Below are 18301 nucleotides of genomic sequence, written 5' to 3'. Positions count from 1 at the left end.
CGTGTACTTGTGCATTATCTTTGTAAATGAAGCTCTTCAGTGAAAAAGCCGCTTTTCTTCATCTGTTTTGTATGCACAGTAGATTACAAAAGTAGGGTTTGAGGTAATTAAATTGGAGGTTTTGGATATGTGGCTTTGCATCTGTATATGGTGGTGGTTTTTTTTGTTTTTTTTTTTTTGTGCAAAATCCCAGCCTTTTCACTTCTGAGTTGAAGGCTTTTGAAACTTACAGTGCATTAATTTCTACTTTGGGTAGTATGCTCAAATTAAATATCTGGAAACATAGGACTAGAATTATATTTAACTGGTGAGTTTGTCTGCGGGAGTTAATTATTAGTCTCTATATTAGAAAGTTTCAATTCAGAGTAGCTCAAGCTGTATATTTAGATGTTGTTTTGGAAGAGGGGAGCTGTATATGTGGGGATGTAAAGAAATCTTGACTTGTTTGTCTTGCAAGTTTTGTGGTGTTTTGAGCGGTGGTCTTGGTGTTCAAACTTTTCATGAACTAATGCATGGCTAATCTCTAAATGATTTAGTTTTCTTGATTTTAGAGCAGGAATGAGCATATTCTCTTCATTTTGAAAAGTTCAGTAAGAGAAGATCAGCCTTGTACCTGCATTCAATAGAGAGCAGGTATAAGGTGTATTTCAGTCCACTGCGGAGTCCAGAAAGCAAAGCCCTTGCTCAGCATTGTAGCTGCATCATGGAGTAGCTGAGTCCACGCACAGAGATTTGCACTAGGGACAAAAGTAGTGGACAAGCGGGTGCTCTCTTGGGTAGGTTGGCCAACTTCAACTGTGTTCCTTACAGATAATTTTTTGACCTGAGAACATAATCTCTGGCTACAGTGGAGAGAAAACAGTGAACTGAAGAAAATGTGTAGGTAGCTTCAGAGCTGACTTTAGCTTAACGCGGTGGTGCATCTGGTTATTGAAATGGGGTCTGCGTGTGTTGGGCTTTACACTGCGTGGTGATTTTGCTTTTCTTAACCACTTCTGCAAAACTACTTCACGTGTGTAAGTGTGTGTGTTGTGTGTAGTCTGGCACAAGGGTAGTGGACATCACCTGATTTGTTGTTCTAGAAAGCAAAAGAGTACAAACATTGTTGAAACTTACTCATGGTTTTGCAGTAGTGTTCTTAGCTGGGGATGTTGGTGGTATTTCTGATTATTCTCTCCCCATTTGTAGGAAGCAGTGGGTCATTGGGTGGCTTGTATTCTTGGGTCTACCAAAAAGTTCCCATCGGCTGAAAGCAGCTATATAAGGCAGCCCTTGACAGGCAGTGACTTGCAGCAAACCACTCTTTATCACTTCTGTCAGACTGCTGAGAAGGTTCTTTTATCATGCATAGAATAACCTGAAACATTGCCTCAGTGCTGAGGGGTAGAAGCATGCTTTCTTGGTCTTCTGTTTCTGATATTTCCAGATTAGACTGTAAGGTGAGGACAAAGCAGTTCGTATTCTTAACAAGCAGTGACAGAACAAGCAAAGAAGAAAAAGCTCCAATTTAGCTAAATTAAGATCACATGACATTTTGCTTCTATGTTACCAGCCCTGCAGATGTTTCCTTTCTTTCCAGTTTAAGGATGTAGCTGTTAAGAGGGGACGCTTTTACTAATGAGCCTATAAGAAAACAAGGAAGCTCTCAATTTCTTTTTGTTTTTAATGTTTTTCTGACTGCATTTAATACTATGAACTTTGTGATTTGCATTTAGTGTGCACGATAAAACATGTAAACAAAAACACATATGGTTTGCATCTCTGTGCTTCAAAGTCTGTTTCTTGGTGCTGTTGCTTCAAATTGGCTGTTTCTCTGAGGAAGTATAAGGTATGATCTAAACAGAGGTGAACTTAAGTACCTCTGAAAAGAATCTTGGTAAAGTAGTACAGTTTTGGATGTGGACAAGCTACTACAAATACTTGTATGAATACAACTTTCAGTGGAACAGACATGTGGAAGCAACATTTTTGAGATAATCCATTTTCAGACTGTCATAGGTTGCTAAATCCTTGAATGGTTTGCCAGTGTAGAGCTAGTTACTTGTGATGGAGGAACTTGATTTCAAACCAAGCAGATGGAGTTTTTTTAGGTATAGGCTTCCTCTAACCATTCTTGTTTTCCTGAATTTGAGTTTGTGGGTAAAACCGCAATATAAATGTGAGCATTTTAAGGAACGGGAGGAAAGTAAGGGTTGCTGTAGGTAGCCTTCAGCTTTGCTTTTCAGGTCTTGTGGAGTAGTGATGAGAGTGACATGAGCACCAGCTGGCAGCTTTACAAAACAGCCTGTCATGAACGGTAGAGCACAGTAAGGAAAGTTTAAGCTGTATAATAAGCTGCTTGTGTGGAGGCTTTTATTGTTTATATTCTGTGTGCTCCTTGGCCTTTTTGAGAATTGAACTGCTTTTCTTGAAAATACTGTTTCTCCTTTTGAATGATTGCCTTTACTACAATAGTAGTTACAAAGGCACGCAGAAACACCTGTTCCTCTGTGTTTCTCCTTCCACCCCCAAGCTGGCTCTGTAGGCTGCATGGTGCATGGCAGCAGTGGTTGTCTCCTTCCCTGTGCCTCCCGGCCATCTGCCATGCTGGCACAGGCACTTTGTTTTTGAAAGGTTGCAGATTTCCCACTTGGCTTCATACATTTGGAGTGGTCCTGTATGATTTTATTAAGCCTTTTTCCTTACCTGGGCTTGGTTTGAGGGCATAATTTATGTACTTTATTGAGTGGAGTTATTGAATTCTGGGGTGCATTTCAGAGTCTGCGTCGGTGTTCTCGCTGCTCTCTGCTGCAGACAGGCAGCCACTCCCTTCATTATTGAATTAAAAGAATATTTCAAGCTTGTGTTCCATCTGGATGGGATTCATACTCCTGAAAGAAAGTGGCACGTTTACTGCTGGGACCACCTCCACCTCCTAGGAAATACCTGAATTAACTTCTGTTAGTTTCCCTTAGGACCTGTTACTGTGGCTAGCTGGGCTCAGTGCCACAGCAGTGCATTAAAATAATTAAAAGTGGGCTCTTGTGCAGGAGACACGTGGACCTGTGGTCACTCCATCCAGTGACGTTCACCTCTGTATCGCCTTGCCCTTGCTCTGGAGTGGTTCAGCTAGTTATAGCTATTGGCAAAACCCATTAGAGGGCTGAGTAAAGGAAAGCTGCTCACAGATACCTTCTGCTCGGGGCTGCTCGGGGCTTGCCTGACCAACCGAGGTGAGCAATAGACACAAGAAATGGCATTACTCATCCTTGCTCTTAGCCTTACGGCAATCACTAATAATATATTTCTGTTTTCTTCTTGTTTGATATTGAAACCTGTCATTGTAGTAACTTTCTCTCCATCTGGAGTCGTAAAAGATTTGGATCTTGTTCTGGAGAGCTAGTTGAGTTCTTCAGTTTGTTTGCCTTTATTATCCTTTCCAGTTATACATTCCTCTCAGCTGCAATTCGAGAAATGTTTGTGCTGGAGAGTCTTGGCAAATATCCTGCGCTTCACCTATTCCTACTACCTGCCCCATGAGAGATGAATGGGTCTCCCTCGTGACTCTGAGAGCTGACACTTTCCCTGTGTTTCCGAGTTGGAAGAGACTTCCTCTGGAGACCAGTTTCCCCACATACACCTTCACGAAAAGCTGCTGGATGAAACAGCTGCGCCTCCAGATTCCCAAAGCAAACTGTCTTCTGCTGTTAGCAATGCTCCAGAGAGAGAGCCCTGACTGGACCAGTTTTATCTGTCTCTTTGAATGCCATCTACTGATTGTTGTGTGTGTGAGGATTCAGGCTTCATTTATCTTCGCATCTCAGCTTTCTCTTGTGGTGAGAGCGATTTGCAGTTGTTTAATCTTTTGAGCTTTAAGGGTTTATTTACATCTTCATTTCCAGTTTCAAGTGCTTCATGGCAAGTCAGCCTCTTCTTGATATCTGCTGAAAACAGGCACAGCAGTTACTAGTGTTGGGCAACTGAGTCCTTCCTGCAGGTCTCTAAAATATATAACACTGAAGTAGACAGGATCGAGGTAGATACCTTCTTTCTCATGCTCTGAGGGTCTCACTGCCAGTCAGTATGTCCAACACAGTCTGCTGGATGCAATCTTATTTCCCTGTGGCCCATTCTGCAAAAGGATGGATGAATGCTTAGGGATGTTATGGGCAGGAAACACTTTCCTCTTCTATGCTTCAGTATGTCTTTGTCTCACGCTTGCCCGATTCTTCTATCCAGGCTCTTACGATGTCACTCTGTAGATAAAGGCTTATTCCTCCTGAATTGCTTTCGCTCTGATCTGCTGTGTTTTGGTCCATACTAGTTTTAGTGAAATGCTGTTAATAGAAAGTTCATGTCAGCACATAGGAAATGTCAACAATTACATTAGTAGGTTGTATATACTGTTGTATATTTTGTACTGTGAGTTCGTATTGCATATAAGTTTGATTTTGAGACTTGAACTCATTATTCAATAGATGGAAGGTTTTATTTTTAACATTATAGTGATTTAGTTCTACTTAGGAAAGTTTGATGTACAAACAGGAGATGATTAAACTTAGCCATGTCCAAGTAATATTTATAGTTCTGAAAGGTAGAAAAGAAAAAAAAATATGTACTTCCCAATTACATTAGAAATCACAGGAATGTTTAATGGCAGGGTTTGCTTATAAGTTAGTTTTAGAGGACAGCGTGTACACAAGGGAGTCAGAGATTATACAGGCAGACTATCAAAGCAAAATAATTTTTTGGAAATAGTATTTAAGGCAGAAACTTTGCATACAGAAGTCTTCACATCCTGAAGGCTGTGTAACGTCTTGTTACATGGAGGGAGTGCGAGAGAGACGTCCTATGGAGCTGCTAGAGCATGTAGGTAGATGCAACTAATTCATGTTTGCTATTTATCTGCCCTAAGCTTAAATCTGTACATTAATTAAGCAGTAATTGGCATTCATATATTTTTTTCGATATTGTTTAGGGTGAAGCATGACTTTGGAGTGGCATGCAAAAATAAATACTCCAATTTGATTACAATGCTGAAATGCTTGTGGTGATTTGTTAATATACTATACCAGCTAACTATGGTATTAATATAGAAGGAGCAGCCTGTTTGAGTGACTGATATTCTGCAGGTGCTGCTGCAGTTACTTTTGGAATTTAGCCTAAAGTTTCTTAAGTTAATAGTGGAGCTGTTAAATATTTAATTGATTATATTCTCGTATTTTTTTTTCCATCTCTCTTCCTTTTTGTCTTTTCTCTTCCTAGATGTATTTCTTTGTCATGGCAGCCGGTATCCAAGATGATGCATCTAGGATTTTTATAGGTTTTCTTTAATCCCACCATTCTGGCAGACTAATTTCTGGCCATGAGCATCGATTTGGAGGTGCTGATGGTTACACTCTCTAGCTACCTTGTGAGAACAGGAAATGATGGGAGACTTCTTTGAGGGAAGGGCACTGTCAGTAAATATACTGGCAGACTGTACTTTCTATCTGAATTTCTGTCCTCCCTAGTACTCCTCATAACTGTTTAGGGGACGACTACAGGATTTTGTTGAGCATAGAAATCAGTCAGAAGTTTGGACTAGTGGATATTTGACATGGAGGCTTGAAATAGTTATGTAGGTTTCAAGTTTTCTACATTCCAGTTTTCCTGCTGGTATCCTTGTGGGGATTTTTTTTTCAGAGAGGGATGAAAGTGTTGCTGAGGCTGAAAGTGATGGTAGTGGTTTGTTTGTTTTGAAGGCAGAGCTGTGTCCTCAATACCTGGAGGATGGATTTGCTTGAGGTGCCACCTTTGTGTCAGATATTATTTTTCTCCAACTGAGAATGACTTCTTTCTGTAGAAGATGCTATTTCTACATTCCAGTCTGGTTTAAAAATGTTAGAAATGCCTTATCTCACCACGGCTTGAGACCATTTCAGTATGTGTATGTTGTATTTGTCTTTATAAATGCGACCCACATCCCTTCGTGTCTGGTTCATGAGCTTGAGGGGAACCAAAAGGAAAAGTCTTATTTTGCACCTTGTGTGAATGATTGTGCTTTTGAGATGCTACTGGGATAAAACCTTGGCTGGCTTTCCCTGGGTGCTGGATTTACCTCCCTGTACTGCAAGTAAGGATGGAGGTAGTGCAACACAAATGAAAGTTGTATGACCTTTTCATTGGCTGTCTTAAATATCAATCTGTCTTGGATCTTTCTAAGAGGAAGTGTTACATGTTTTAAGAACACATAGGAGCTGTGTGTTTTGTAGAGTTGTGGTTGATCTCTGTAACATCGAAGGACATAGGGACCTTATGTTCTCCAATTGGTTGAACTTTTACTGTGATTTCACTTGTGTGCAGGACTCTTAGATCTGTGACCACAGGAGAAAACGATGAGGGTTGAGGGGATACATACCATGCCCAGAAGAGAACATCTTTTCTTCATCCCTTCTGATCAGATAGGTGTACAAAAAAAAAATAGAAATTTTTTTGAGGATTGTATTTATTATTACTTCATTTGACTTTTTGTCAGATTCTGGAAAAGCAGTTCCAGGTTCTCTATATGTTTGAGGCTAAAATGGCCTGTGGCTTGTTATAACTTTATTTTAAAATCATCTGTGGAAGAACCCGATTATTGAAGAAACAAAGTCTGACTTGCAGTGAAACCTGCAGTTGTTCTGTGGATAACATTGTCTTGCCCTATTGCTCCATTGTCTTTCCTTCTATTTTATAGCCTTAGCCAGAACAGACCTTTTTTTTCCCTCTGTTACCTTTTTAAAGGATCTCATGCTTTGTCACATAAAATAAGATCAAACTGTTCTAGAAAAGTCTTTGTCTGAAATTGCAACTTTAACAGGGCAGTTAATTAAGTAATTGGCTACAGAAAGGAGGGAGAATAAATGTCCTGATACAAGAAATATCACTGTTTTCAAATGAGCCTGGCATTTATTATAGTGTTTGAAATACCCTGTTTGTGTCTCAGGATGACATTTCGAGATCCATTTTGCTCTGGCTTATGTCAGTAGTTACTTAAAAGTTTTTTAAAAAACTTTAAAAAAAAAGTTACATGATGGGTGTTGAATCGGTAAATACGGTGAAATCTGTTCAGTTTGTATTCATCTATCTGAATTGCTGGTTTGGGTGTTAGATTTCTTGATAGGTTAGCTAAAATTTGACATTGCAAAATGCAGCTGAAGTGGGCCCTGCTTAGCCTTGCCTCCGTACTCTCATTGAGGTACTGATAATGAAGTCCCCTAGCTGGTTTGAGTCTTGCTTACAATGAGATTTTTCACATAATTTATTTGTGTCAAGTTAAAAAAAAAAAAAAAAATTAAAAAACACCATGGAGCAAATCTGGACATTTAGTCCGAAGAATATGCTACAAAAAATTTTGTACTAGTGGACCGATCACATAGATGAAATACCAGTGAAAATTCATTGTTTGTACCCCTGGCCTGAATGATTGTTTTTGAAGGATTGGTAGTGCAATGTATCGATTATTTCTTGTGTTCACTATTACTCATCTATGTAGATGATATTCAGAAGTCAAAGTCTACCTGTTCGTCCATTTAGATAGTCAGGAAGACAATTCTTTATTGTTAGCTTGCATTGCAGTTACAGCTGTCACTTTTAGCATGCTCAATACCAGTCTGTCTGTAAATTGTTCAGAAGTTTAAAAGAGGGTCTTTGGGGAGCGTGCAGGTTGGGTGTGTGTACCTTTTTTTAGACTGATATAATCAGAAATTATTGATTTGAGATTTACTTTTAATTGGAAATAGTATGATTTATAAACATCAATGCTCTTTACTGATTTTATATAATTAAGTTACTGTGTGTTGAGCTCAGTGTTTCATGTAGCTTTTTAAGCTGCCATCTGACTTCATGGATGCTTTCATTGCTCACAGAAAAGGGTTAAGTACAATATTAAAAACAAAGTATGCATTTTCAATACACTTAAGCATCTGGTGTATGTCCTTGTGATTGCATAGAACAGGAAATGATGCTGTGAGACACTTTGTGCAGAAACCTTGTATGGAGAAATCCTAAGGGAAATGATGCTTGAATCATTTTTAGTAACTTGGGATTCTTCAGTCCTTGAACCCAATTCCACGCATTCTGACTTTGAGCACTGAATCTGTAGAGAAACAAACATATAGATCTTCAGAAAGGAATATAGTAAAATAATCCTTGGTTTGTTGGATTTTATGGAAAATGAAAATAAAGCATTCATTTTTCATTCCCTTAAAGTGTAAATGAGTCTATCTTGATGACAAATAACCTTAAGGATATGAGATTTTATTTATTCCTAACTTGATTACTATAGCTTTTGGCTTGCAAGGAAATCTGTGTAGGACCTCTGCCTTCAGTAACATATTCTTGCCTGTGCTGGACGTGATCTTGTCCTTGCTTGCTGTCTTGTGTCCTTGTTTTGTTCGTGTTTTTGAAAGCTTTTCTTCTTTTTTAAAGCAGAGTCTGGCAAGTGGTATTCTGGTGGGTGTGTTGGGGCTGGACGTGTTATGGGGTGAGTCAACAGATGTTGACTATTTTCTTTAAAACTCAGATTCTTGTTCATATCGGTGGCCAAAAGTGGCTGTTACTGAACATGTCTCATATTTATTATTAGTATTGGCTTTTTGTGTTGCCCTGTTGGCAGACCTTGCAGGGGATCCAGGGGTAGTGTGAAGATAACTGTCCCCTTCTGGCAGGCTTTTTTAAGAAATAGGGTTTATGAATAGCTGTTAGTTCAGCAACTTGCATCAATGCTAAAAGTTAACATGAAATGATGAGGACTTTGGGTTCTGTTCTTGCCACAGCCTATTTCTCAGGCTTGGTAAAGTTCTCTGAATTGACTTTAATTTGAACTCGGGTTACAGTATTTCTTTGTGTAAACCTCAGTGATCAGTTGTTATACGTATTAAAATTATCTTTAGGCTAATTAGGGAAGTTTTTGTCAGAAAAAAAGATGTGAGTATGTTGTATGTTTCTGTTTTTCAGTGCTATGTTTAGTCTTACTGTTTACATATTCATAATGATAGATGTGTGATTTTATAAAATATTTTGACCTTGTGCGATAGGTGCAGTTGTTTATGATTGTTCAGGACTTCTGCATCAAGCGTGGCCTATAAATTTTTGAGAGGAGAAACAAGAGATTGCAGAAGAATGTTGAATAGGTGGATTGGTGCCTGTCACTTAATGGAGGAAATCACTGTCATTTTTTAGAGGCCAGTGATATTTTTTTATTAGGAGCTATTTCCTTTGCCAATTTACTAGGATCAAAATGTTCCTGCTGGCTTTGGTTTCTGCTCATGTCATGAGACTGAAAGACTGAGAAGGGACATTTATCTGTGCAGAACTGAAAAAATACTGTCATGTTCAGAAGCTGAACAGATTGGCGGGGAACATCTCAATAACAAACCCCAGCCTTGGGCTACAGGATTATGTAATTTAACTTCATCTTTGCATTGGTTGAACTTTAAAGCTGCTCACCTTGGCTGTCCCACAGTTATCTCTTGATTCTCATTCATTAGTCATCTAATTGCACAGTCTTTTCAGTTTCACGCTAAGGACTTAAACTGTGTATGATGATGCTAGATGAGGACAGACGAGGGCAAGATTGAGTCCTTGATGGTATTTATTATTGTTCTTTCCAAAATCTGTTGATGCTCCTCCCAGGCTCTTCAGAGGAGCCCTGTTGGGCTGCTCTGGGTTCTCTGCATTTTCTGGTCCTAGAAGTGGCTCCATTTCTTGTCTCAGTTGTAGCACTGTTTTCCATTTGTGGAAGAACAGGGTTGTTGGAGGTAGGGAAGCTGGTCTTTGAAGCACTGTCTTGTATTTTCTTGTCCTTCCTTTTGGGCTTAGTAAGATGTGGTTTTCCAAGGACAAATGGTAGCATCTGTGTAGAATGACTGTGTTCGGTTTTGGGCCCCTCAGTGCAAGAAGAACATTGAGTTGCTGGAGCGTGTTCAGAGAAGGGTAATGGAGTTGGTGAAGGTTCTGGAGCACAGGTCTTACAAGGAGTGCCTGAGGGAACAGGAATTGTTTAGCCTGGGGAAGAGAAGGCTGAGGGGACACCTTATTACTTTGTGTAAGTATCTGAAAGGAGGCTGTGGCAAGGTTGGTCTCTTCTCCTAAGTAACAAGTGATAGGACAAGAGGAAATGGCCTCAAGTTGCACCAGAGGAAGTTTAGATTGGATATTAGAAAAGATTTCTTTACTGAAAGAGAGGTAAAACACTGGAACAAGCTGCCCAGAGAAATTATGGAGTTGCCATCCCTAGAGATGTTCAAAAAGCATTCAGACATGACGGTTCAGGATGTGGTTTAGTAGACATGATGGTGTTGAGCTGACCGTTGGACTTGATATGATTAGAGGTCTTTTCCAACCATAATGATTCTGTTCTAAATGTGTTGTGTTTCACATACCCAAATGCAGAATGTTCTTCTGATGGGTTAAACTGTCTTACCAAGCAGCTGCAACATTTTCCTTATTGTACTGTATGTTGTTATCATTGTGGTTAAAGTAGAAATGCTTTGTCTTCTTCATAGATGTTGATTGGAGTTGGCTGCGCCCACCTTGCCAATAAGCAGTTTTACATCCCAGCTGTAAGTCTTGAGGAAAAAGGGAGTTTTTTTGAGTGGCCCGGGGAGAAAACTAAGCAGTAAATTCTGACACGTATCAGCCAGTTGCTGAACCACAGCAGCAGAGCTAGGGGAGGACAAGAAGACTATTATTTCTGTGTGAATACCCTCTGAATAGGCTATAGGCTCTGGTATCTAAATTTATTTCACGCATCGTTGGACTAGAATATTTAGAGGAGGGTCATAGGCTTTTGCATGCTTTCTTTGTATGTCTTCTGCCTTTGATTTGAAATGCTATGTGTGTGTGTGGTGTGGCACTTGCTCTGAAAATTGAAATGCAATATTTCGTAGAAGGCTGAGGATAAATATTTTTATTAAAAAATGTTTCTTGAGTTGTAGGTGTAGAAAATTACCCCTTTTTCTGTATGAGAGGAGGGATTACAGTAGAGATGTAAAAGGAAACTAAGATTTTTTTTTTTACTTGTATGTTTAGAATTTGCGTACTGAAATATTCAGAGAAAGTAGCTAGGGGTAGAAAAAGCAAAGGTGAAGTCAAAGATATGACTAGAGGAAAAGTGTGACTTGCTGAATAAGCCTAAATGTTCTTCAGTTCTATCTCACTTGTTTTAAGTGAGAAGATAGGCATAGTTTTCTCAAATACTATGTTATGAGTGAGAAAAAGAGGATTTGATTTTGTATGTATGTGTGAGAGCTAAAGCAGAAAGCAAATAAAACATGCAAGTTGTACACCTTCCTTGCAATTCATTTGAGCTTTTCACTGTTGTACATGGATTTTCTTAATGTCTAATTTCACTTAAAATGTAAGAGTAATTCTGTATATATGTCCAGAGGTATAATGTTGTAAGGGACGCGGCTTTACAATACACATTTATTTTGAAAATATTAATGATCATCAAGTTATTTTGGTAATAGGGGTAGAAATTATTTTTTCAAGTGCACAGGAAAGTTTTTGTGGTTTTGGGTTTTTTGGTTTGGTTTTTTTTTGTTGTTAAACATTATCCAAATTACTACTTCTGTGTATGTCTTTTTTATTTTAGGCATCGAAAAACAAAGATGGAAAAGAGCAGAGTGAAGCTATATCGCCATCAGAGGAAGAAGAAACTTTTTCTTGGCCTGGTCCCAAAACTGTTGTGCTAAGAAGGACATCTCAGGGTTTTGGCTTCACCTTAAGACACTTCATAGTTTACCCGCCAGAATCTGCAGTTCAGTTTTCTTTTAAAGTAAGTGAAATTAATAATGAATCACTTATAGCTTTATTTTACTTTTTAAGGTCAAAAATCCAGGTTGCTTAAATGTATGTTTAGATGTGCCTTACACAGATGAAAGATCCTTGTGTGTAAGGTGGGCGGGCTCACTTATTGCATCGTTTGATAGCCATGCACTGAGCTGTTCCAAGAAAATGGAATTGAATGAGCTCAATTAAGTTAAAAATATTTGTTACCGTGGGTAAGACCAGTGGTTATTGCAGAATATGGAAATGTTCCTCTGTTCGGAATTTTTTTTCCATAAAGCCAGTGTCATTAGTCTGTACACCTTTTGAAGTGTAGACTTCCAGGGTGAGAGGCTTGGGGCGGTTTTGTTGGTGTGTTTTTTCCTTTTTTCCCTGCCCCCTTCCCCCCCCCCCCCCCCCGAATTGGAATTTGTCACACCATCATACTGAGGGAATAGCCTGGGGAAACATTTGTTGAACATAGTTTCTAACTGAGTTGTCTAAAACTAATGTACATTAGAAAGATCGATTGTGTTTCTGTATTATCTTCTTTCTGCTGAAAAGAACAACAATCCGCAATTTCCTGTTAGTCAAGAGACAATATATACAAAATATATATGTAGCTCTACATTAAAATACAACTTTACTAAGTAAAGAAAAGTAAAATATTTTAAGTTAAAACAAGTAGTTCTAGATATTAAGGAGCTAATTGGTCTGCCTTGCAAAAGGTGGTTTTTATTCTCCTTTCACGACTGAATGTTTTGAAAGTTGCTGTAGGTATCTGGTGGTGAGAAAAAGTCTATTTAATAGTGACAGAAATTGAATACTGAGCCAGGTTTTTTCCTAGTAGGTTCAAATAACGTTTGCTCATTGAAAAGTCATCAAGTATGCAAGTTCTCATAATCCATACCACCTCTCACTTTCACTTCTGCTTTTCCAGTTAGGCAGAAGAGCAGATTCTTATCAAAATGGGAAATATGTATCGAAGCTTCATGATCTTTCTAGATAGTTACTTGACTCATATGCCTCTGCAAGAGTCTTCTGTGAAAGTTGCTTTTTTTGCATGTCCTCAGTGGCTGTAAGACTTCTTTTTAAGTGGAAAAAGCTTTACAGGAGAAAATTGGCACATTTTTTCCAGGTAAGTTCAGCTATTCAGCCTCCACTTGAGTGCCCAGATCTTTTCCCCTCTACAAGGAGTCAGTGAAGCTAACGGGAAGTGAGCCTATTAGCAGTATCATGTGATCCCAAGATTTCTGTCCGTCAGCATGGAGGGAGTCAGAAAAGAGCGATCTGGTTGAATTCCAATGTGAAACAGAGGAAGGAGGGTGGGGAAACCTTAGCTGAGCAGAACAAATTACTTGTACTCCTTATCATCTTACCAAAAAAACCTTCTTCATGTTGAGGGTGAAAACAAACATGAGCAGGATTAATCTCCTTAACTAAGAAATGACTGGGTGGGTTTCTTCCTGAATGTATCACTATATATTTGAGGACATTGAGGTACTGGAATGTGTCCAAAGAAGGACAGCGAAGCTGGTGAAGGATCTGGAGCACAAGTCTTATAAGGAGCAGCAGAGGGAACTGGGATTATTTAATCTGGAGAAAAGGAAACTGAGGGGAGACCTTACCACTTCCTGAAACTGCCTGAAAGGTGATTTGTATCAAGGTGGGTGTTGGTCTCTTCTCCCAAGTAACAAATGATAGGATGAGAGGAAATGGACTCAAGTTGCTCCAGGAGAGGTTTAGACTGGATATTGGGAAAAATCTCTTCACTGAAGAGTTGCCATCCATTTTTCTTAGGGAAATGGTTTAGTGGAGTCTTGGCAGTGTTAGGTTTACAGTTGGACTCGATGATCTCAAAGGTTTTTTTGAACCTAAGTGATTCTGTCTTTCTGAGGAGGCTGATATTTTTCACATATAGAAGGAGACAGGCACAAGGAAGGGCAAGTAATATTAAAAAAAACCCCAAACAAATATCAGCCCAGCCCTTCTCAGTCACATCTAATGGTTTCTGAGAAAGACCCAAACAGTACACAGTGAGTTTGTAAATCTTGAGTTGTGTGCTGAAATTCTACCTCCCTCTTCTGGAAGAGAGCTCTTAGCACTTTTTTTTTTTCCTGTTTCTTCTCTGTTATGTCAGAATCTAGTTAATTAATTTCCATTTCTGTCTGTTTTTCAAAAAGGAAATAATGAGTTTGTTGGACAATTGCAATGCCTTTATCCAGGGATACAGTTACATCTAAAGATGAGAAGATTTGTTTGTACAGAGCCTGGGTCAATAATTCTGTAAATTAACCTGAACAATTATATTCTTTTCTCTTCCTTTTATTGTCTGTGAGGTGGTAGAAAAAAACCCAGCTCTTCAAAATAACTATTCCTGAGTCTTCGAAGCGTGGCTTTTATAGAATTCTATGTACCCAAGTTATTGTACTAAAGAATGAAATTCACCTGTTGTCAGTCTGATCCCAATATGAGGCAACTCTGATTTCTCAGCTGTTTTTGTTTCACCAAAGGTTGTATTGGTTAGCAGCTCATTAGTCTCTGTCATTGATTCTAAGCTCAAGTATCAATCTTGTCTTTTTTTATTGATCAAAACTTAATGGGCTTGGAAGGTGGAGAGGTTTCATTTTGCGCACCTTAGAGTTAGTACAGTAACAGTAACTATGACTCAGTTTTCTGTCTTGAATCTTGTAGCCTCGTCTCTTCTTTACACTTGAGAGTCCATGGAGTTACCTCTGCCCTAAGACAGAGGTTACAGCTGGAAGTTAAAGATGCCATGGATTTAACAGCTAGAGTTACTTGAGTCCCTGATGGTTTCTCAGAGCTGCAGTCCTTTTGTTACCACAAGTGTCAACCTTAGCACTTCCCATGTAAAGCAGTGCTGAGGTCTTTTTCTACCCCAGTGGAAGCTTTGCGTTCTAGCTCTTCATGTCTTTCAAGGTAGGCTTGCCCTAATAGCTCTTAGATCTTACTGCCAGTCAACATAAAGTAGTAGAGGAGGTAAGAATTAAAAAAAAAGCATCTGAAAGAGTTTTCCTTTGGACAGTCTTTCCACATTTTTTGTAGATGTATAAGTTTTGGGGATTTTTTAATATCTATTCTTTGTTCCAATTCAGAAATGTCTAGTGAAAATTATTCTACTACAAGTTCTGCTCCTGTTGCTTGCAATTTGTGCGTGTTAAAAAAACTGTTGCTAGGTCAGGCAGAATTCTCTGGGGAGGAGAGGACAAGGCTTCACTTGGGGGGGGAACAGTCTCTACGACATAGAGCATGACGCTTCTAGACTGCAAGGTGTGGTAGAGTTCACTCACAGCTGGGTATTCCATGGGAATGGGAAGAAAAGCTTCCTACAGGGTGGAGAAAGCTGCAACTTGGAAAGCCACTGAGGGGAATTTTCCTGGAATCAAAGAACTCTACCCCAAAGGATGTGGAGAAGAGTGGGTGTTATTTGATAGAAGTCCTTAATAATATGTTCTCTGGCTAGATGTATTTGAGGTGTTTTATTTGTACTTATTTTTAAGAAGTTCGGTCTTTTAGCTGTTAGTAGGATAACAGGTGTCTTTAGTTGAAAAGCTTTTTCTTGCAGTTGTGTGGAGGAGCTCGCTGCAAGGAAGAGATCTAGGCAGCTCTGCCTCAAAGCTGGGGCAGATTGAGTCCCCCAGCACACTTGACTTCTAGTAGATTGACACCTAACAGTAACTGCCTTGAGTTAAATCACCTGAAGAACTGATGATATTTTATTTTTTCTTTTTTTGTGATACCTTCCCTTAGTACTTCACAGACTGGTGGCACACCTCACCCTTGCTATTCGGTAGGGAGAGAGCTGTGAGGCTTCCCTTCCTATTATTCAGAAGTGCAGAGCACCATGTTAACAGATGAAGGTCACTTTTGTGCAGAAGCGAAGTACAGCTTGTCGTCAAACTTCAATAAGGATTTTTTTTTTTCTTTCAGTACTGATCGGAAAAAAGCAAGAATGCTAAACTTCTGTTTTTAATGATGCTACTGATTTTTTTCTGAAAAGAAGGCACTCCTTAAAACCTGAGTGGAATAGATGAAGTCCATGTTAACGAAGAGACTTAGAGTTTGGTGGGAGTAAACTCTAGTGGATATTTCTAGCTTTATGTGTACAAATCTGATGTCTGACTTTTGTAGACTTCCACTGTCATGGAACAATTCCTGGTCAGATGATGAGACCAGTGCTCTGCCTGGTTCTGTGGGACACCCAAGTTAGATGTTTAGATATACCTGTGTAACGTCTGGATAAGCAGGATGAGTTTCAAGAGTAAAACTTGATACCTTAGTGACAAGGTGGCAATGACCTGCATGACTGTGTATGAGGAGCATCCATAAAGCTTGATTTTCTCCATTTACATTTGCATTTGACTAGGAAACCGGCCTTACTGTGCTGTCATTGAAATGATTGAACATGATTGGTTATAATCAATTCAGGGAAGTATGTCTGTATATTTTAATACTGAATACTAGTATGTTATATTTAATTTACATCATATTTTTAATATACATATTAGATTTTAATTTCTTTCATTTCGTTTAACATTCAGCATGTTCGTAGTACTGCAGACCTAGGTCAAATTCAGGATATTGTGCTAAGTTTTAGTATCTTTTCATGGTTCCTGCAAAGAATAGCTGATTAACTACAGATCAAAGGACTCTTTCTCATTGTAGTTTTTATTAATCAGCTAACTTATAAACATTATGATAGAGAAGGGTTATGGAAGAAAGTGTTGTTTGGTAGGTTGTTGGGAGGGATAGCCCTGTGTCAAGGACAGACTGAAAGATGATCTTGGAAAATGAGGCTGCAGTTTAATACATTTCATTTTGGCAAAAGTACTTGGCTGTGCTTATGTGGGGCCACACATGGAACTGGGAATAGCTGCACACTCAGGAATAACCCATTATGTGTCCTTCTTGCTTCTCATGCCTCTTTTCCCTTAAGAAGGTGAATGGGGAGTGTGTGGATGATTTCTTAAGCTAGCATTGCAAATAGCCTGTTAAATTGTGCTTTTAACATCAGATGTTTGTTAGGATTTGTTAGTCAGCAGCATGCTTTTTTTTGCATGTGAAGTTCATTTTCCAGGCTCAGTCAATCTGAGAAGCAAGTAAGTGATAAAAGAAAACCTCATTAGGTATGGGAAGTAGCATATACTAACATCTTGCAATGCAAAAGAGGTAAATATAAGAGGGAAAGCTAATTCCAAAACATTTGTGTTATAAAGCATTCTCTTTTTAAAGGCTTGAGCTTATTCACTTGATACCATGAAAAACTAATGCTTTGCAGCTGTCCTTTGTAACAGAGCTTTGCATACCCAGTGACAAACTGACAAATCCAGTGCAGTATTTCATAAATGATGGCAATTCTATATTAGCTAGCTTCTCACTTCCCTAATTTTTTTGCTTTATAGCATTGAACCAGGTAGCCTCCCCTGTGTGTGGACTCACATTTTGCTGACTATAAATTCTAATATTCAAAGTCCTAAAGATGTTTTTTACTTGACAGATTGGGTAGAAACTAAAGTTGTGCAGATGCTAGCCTTGTCTAATTCTTTGTAGTGGTTCTTGTGAGTTCTCACAGTTCAAAACCAACTGGCTGTTACAGGCTTTAAGAGAGTCAATGATGAATTTTAACCATATTTGTCTACTAGTATGGTATATTTTTGCTAAAGTATGGAGCGGACAGGACTGTCCAGCTTAAGGATATACTGATAGCTGCTCTCAGAATTGGAGATAATTACAATGGCTTTTTAAAAGTAGAATGAGTACCAGATCTCAGTTAATTTAGTGTTCTGCTTTTTGGGAATTTCTTTTTGTTTTGTTTTTTGTTTTTTTTTTCCTTCCCTAAAGTTATCTCCCTGTAGTGTCTTACAAGGCTCGAGCAGAAACGTTGTTTGTCTTACCAGAAACGCTTACCAGAGACTTGTCTCATCCTTATTGTTATATAATATTCATATCCAGGATTTAATTCCTCTCGTTCTTCAAGTCTTTCTTTCTTGAATAGCTTGCTCAGATCAGTGTGTAATTGCTTTCTACATATTTAAAGTGAAAAAGATAGTGATTCATCTTTAAATGCAGAAGACCTAGAAATTTGGAATTAATACAATTAAAAGTAGGAGGGAATATACAGGTGAAAGTTATTTCTGTAATAAACTTGTTCCTTCTTTCCTTCAGGATGAAGCTGTTTCTATCCGCTGAGGTGAATTGTTAGGAATATTTCCTAAATAGTGCATATTAGTCTAAGAAATTGTGGTTAGGTTGAAAGTTTATTACTCCATAAAGTTACAGTTTTGAAAGATAGCACATATTTCCGTTTTTAAGCAATTGTGCGTTTCAAATGGTAGAATTTTGTGGAAGAAGTTAGCTGTGATCTTTCAAAGCCTTTCATTCATATTAAAATGTCGACAAGAAAGTAACTTAAGTAATGATTTTCTATTTTAAGCATGCCCTTTACCCATAGTATATTCAACTTGTGAGATTTCCTTTTTTTCATGGACTGTCAGTGATACCTGGTAGT

The 18301-nt window shown here is 38.6% G+C and overlaps 1 protein-coding gene across 3 annotated transcripts in view; it reads left to right on the top strand.

The window, feature by feature from the left end:
- The window catches only part of ARHGAP21 (Rho GTPase activating protein 21), a 114454-nt gene that overhangs the window by 37108 nt on the left and 59045 nt on the right, over positions 1-18301 (top strand). For all 3 annotated transcript variants that reach the window (XM_054058370.1, XM_054058369.1, XM_054058371.1), the window contains exon 2: positions 11600-11782. In XM_054058370.1, the coding sequence (XP_053914345.1) occupies positions 11600-11782 (183 nt within the window). The remainder of the gene's footprint in view (positions 1-11599; positions 11783-18301) is intronic.

Source organism: Cuculus canorus, chromosome 2 (genome assembly GCF_017976375.1).
Source record: "Cuculus canorus isolate bCucCan1 chromosome 2, bCucCan1.pri, whole genome shotgun sequence".
NCBI lineage: Eukaryota > Metazoa > Chordata > Aves > Cuculiformes > Cuculidae > Cuculus > Cuculus canorus.
Note: the sequence above shows the minus strand (reverse complement) of the source record. Positions and strands in the feature narration are given on the sequence as shown.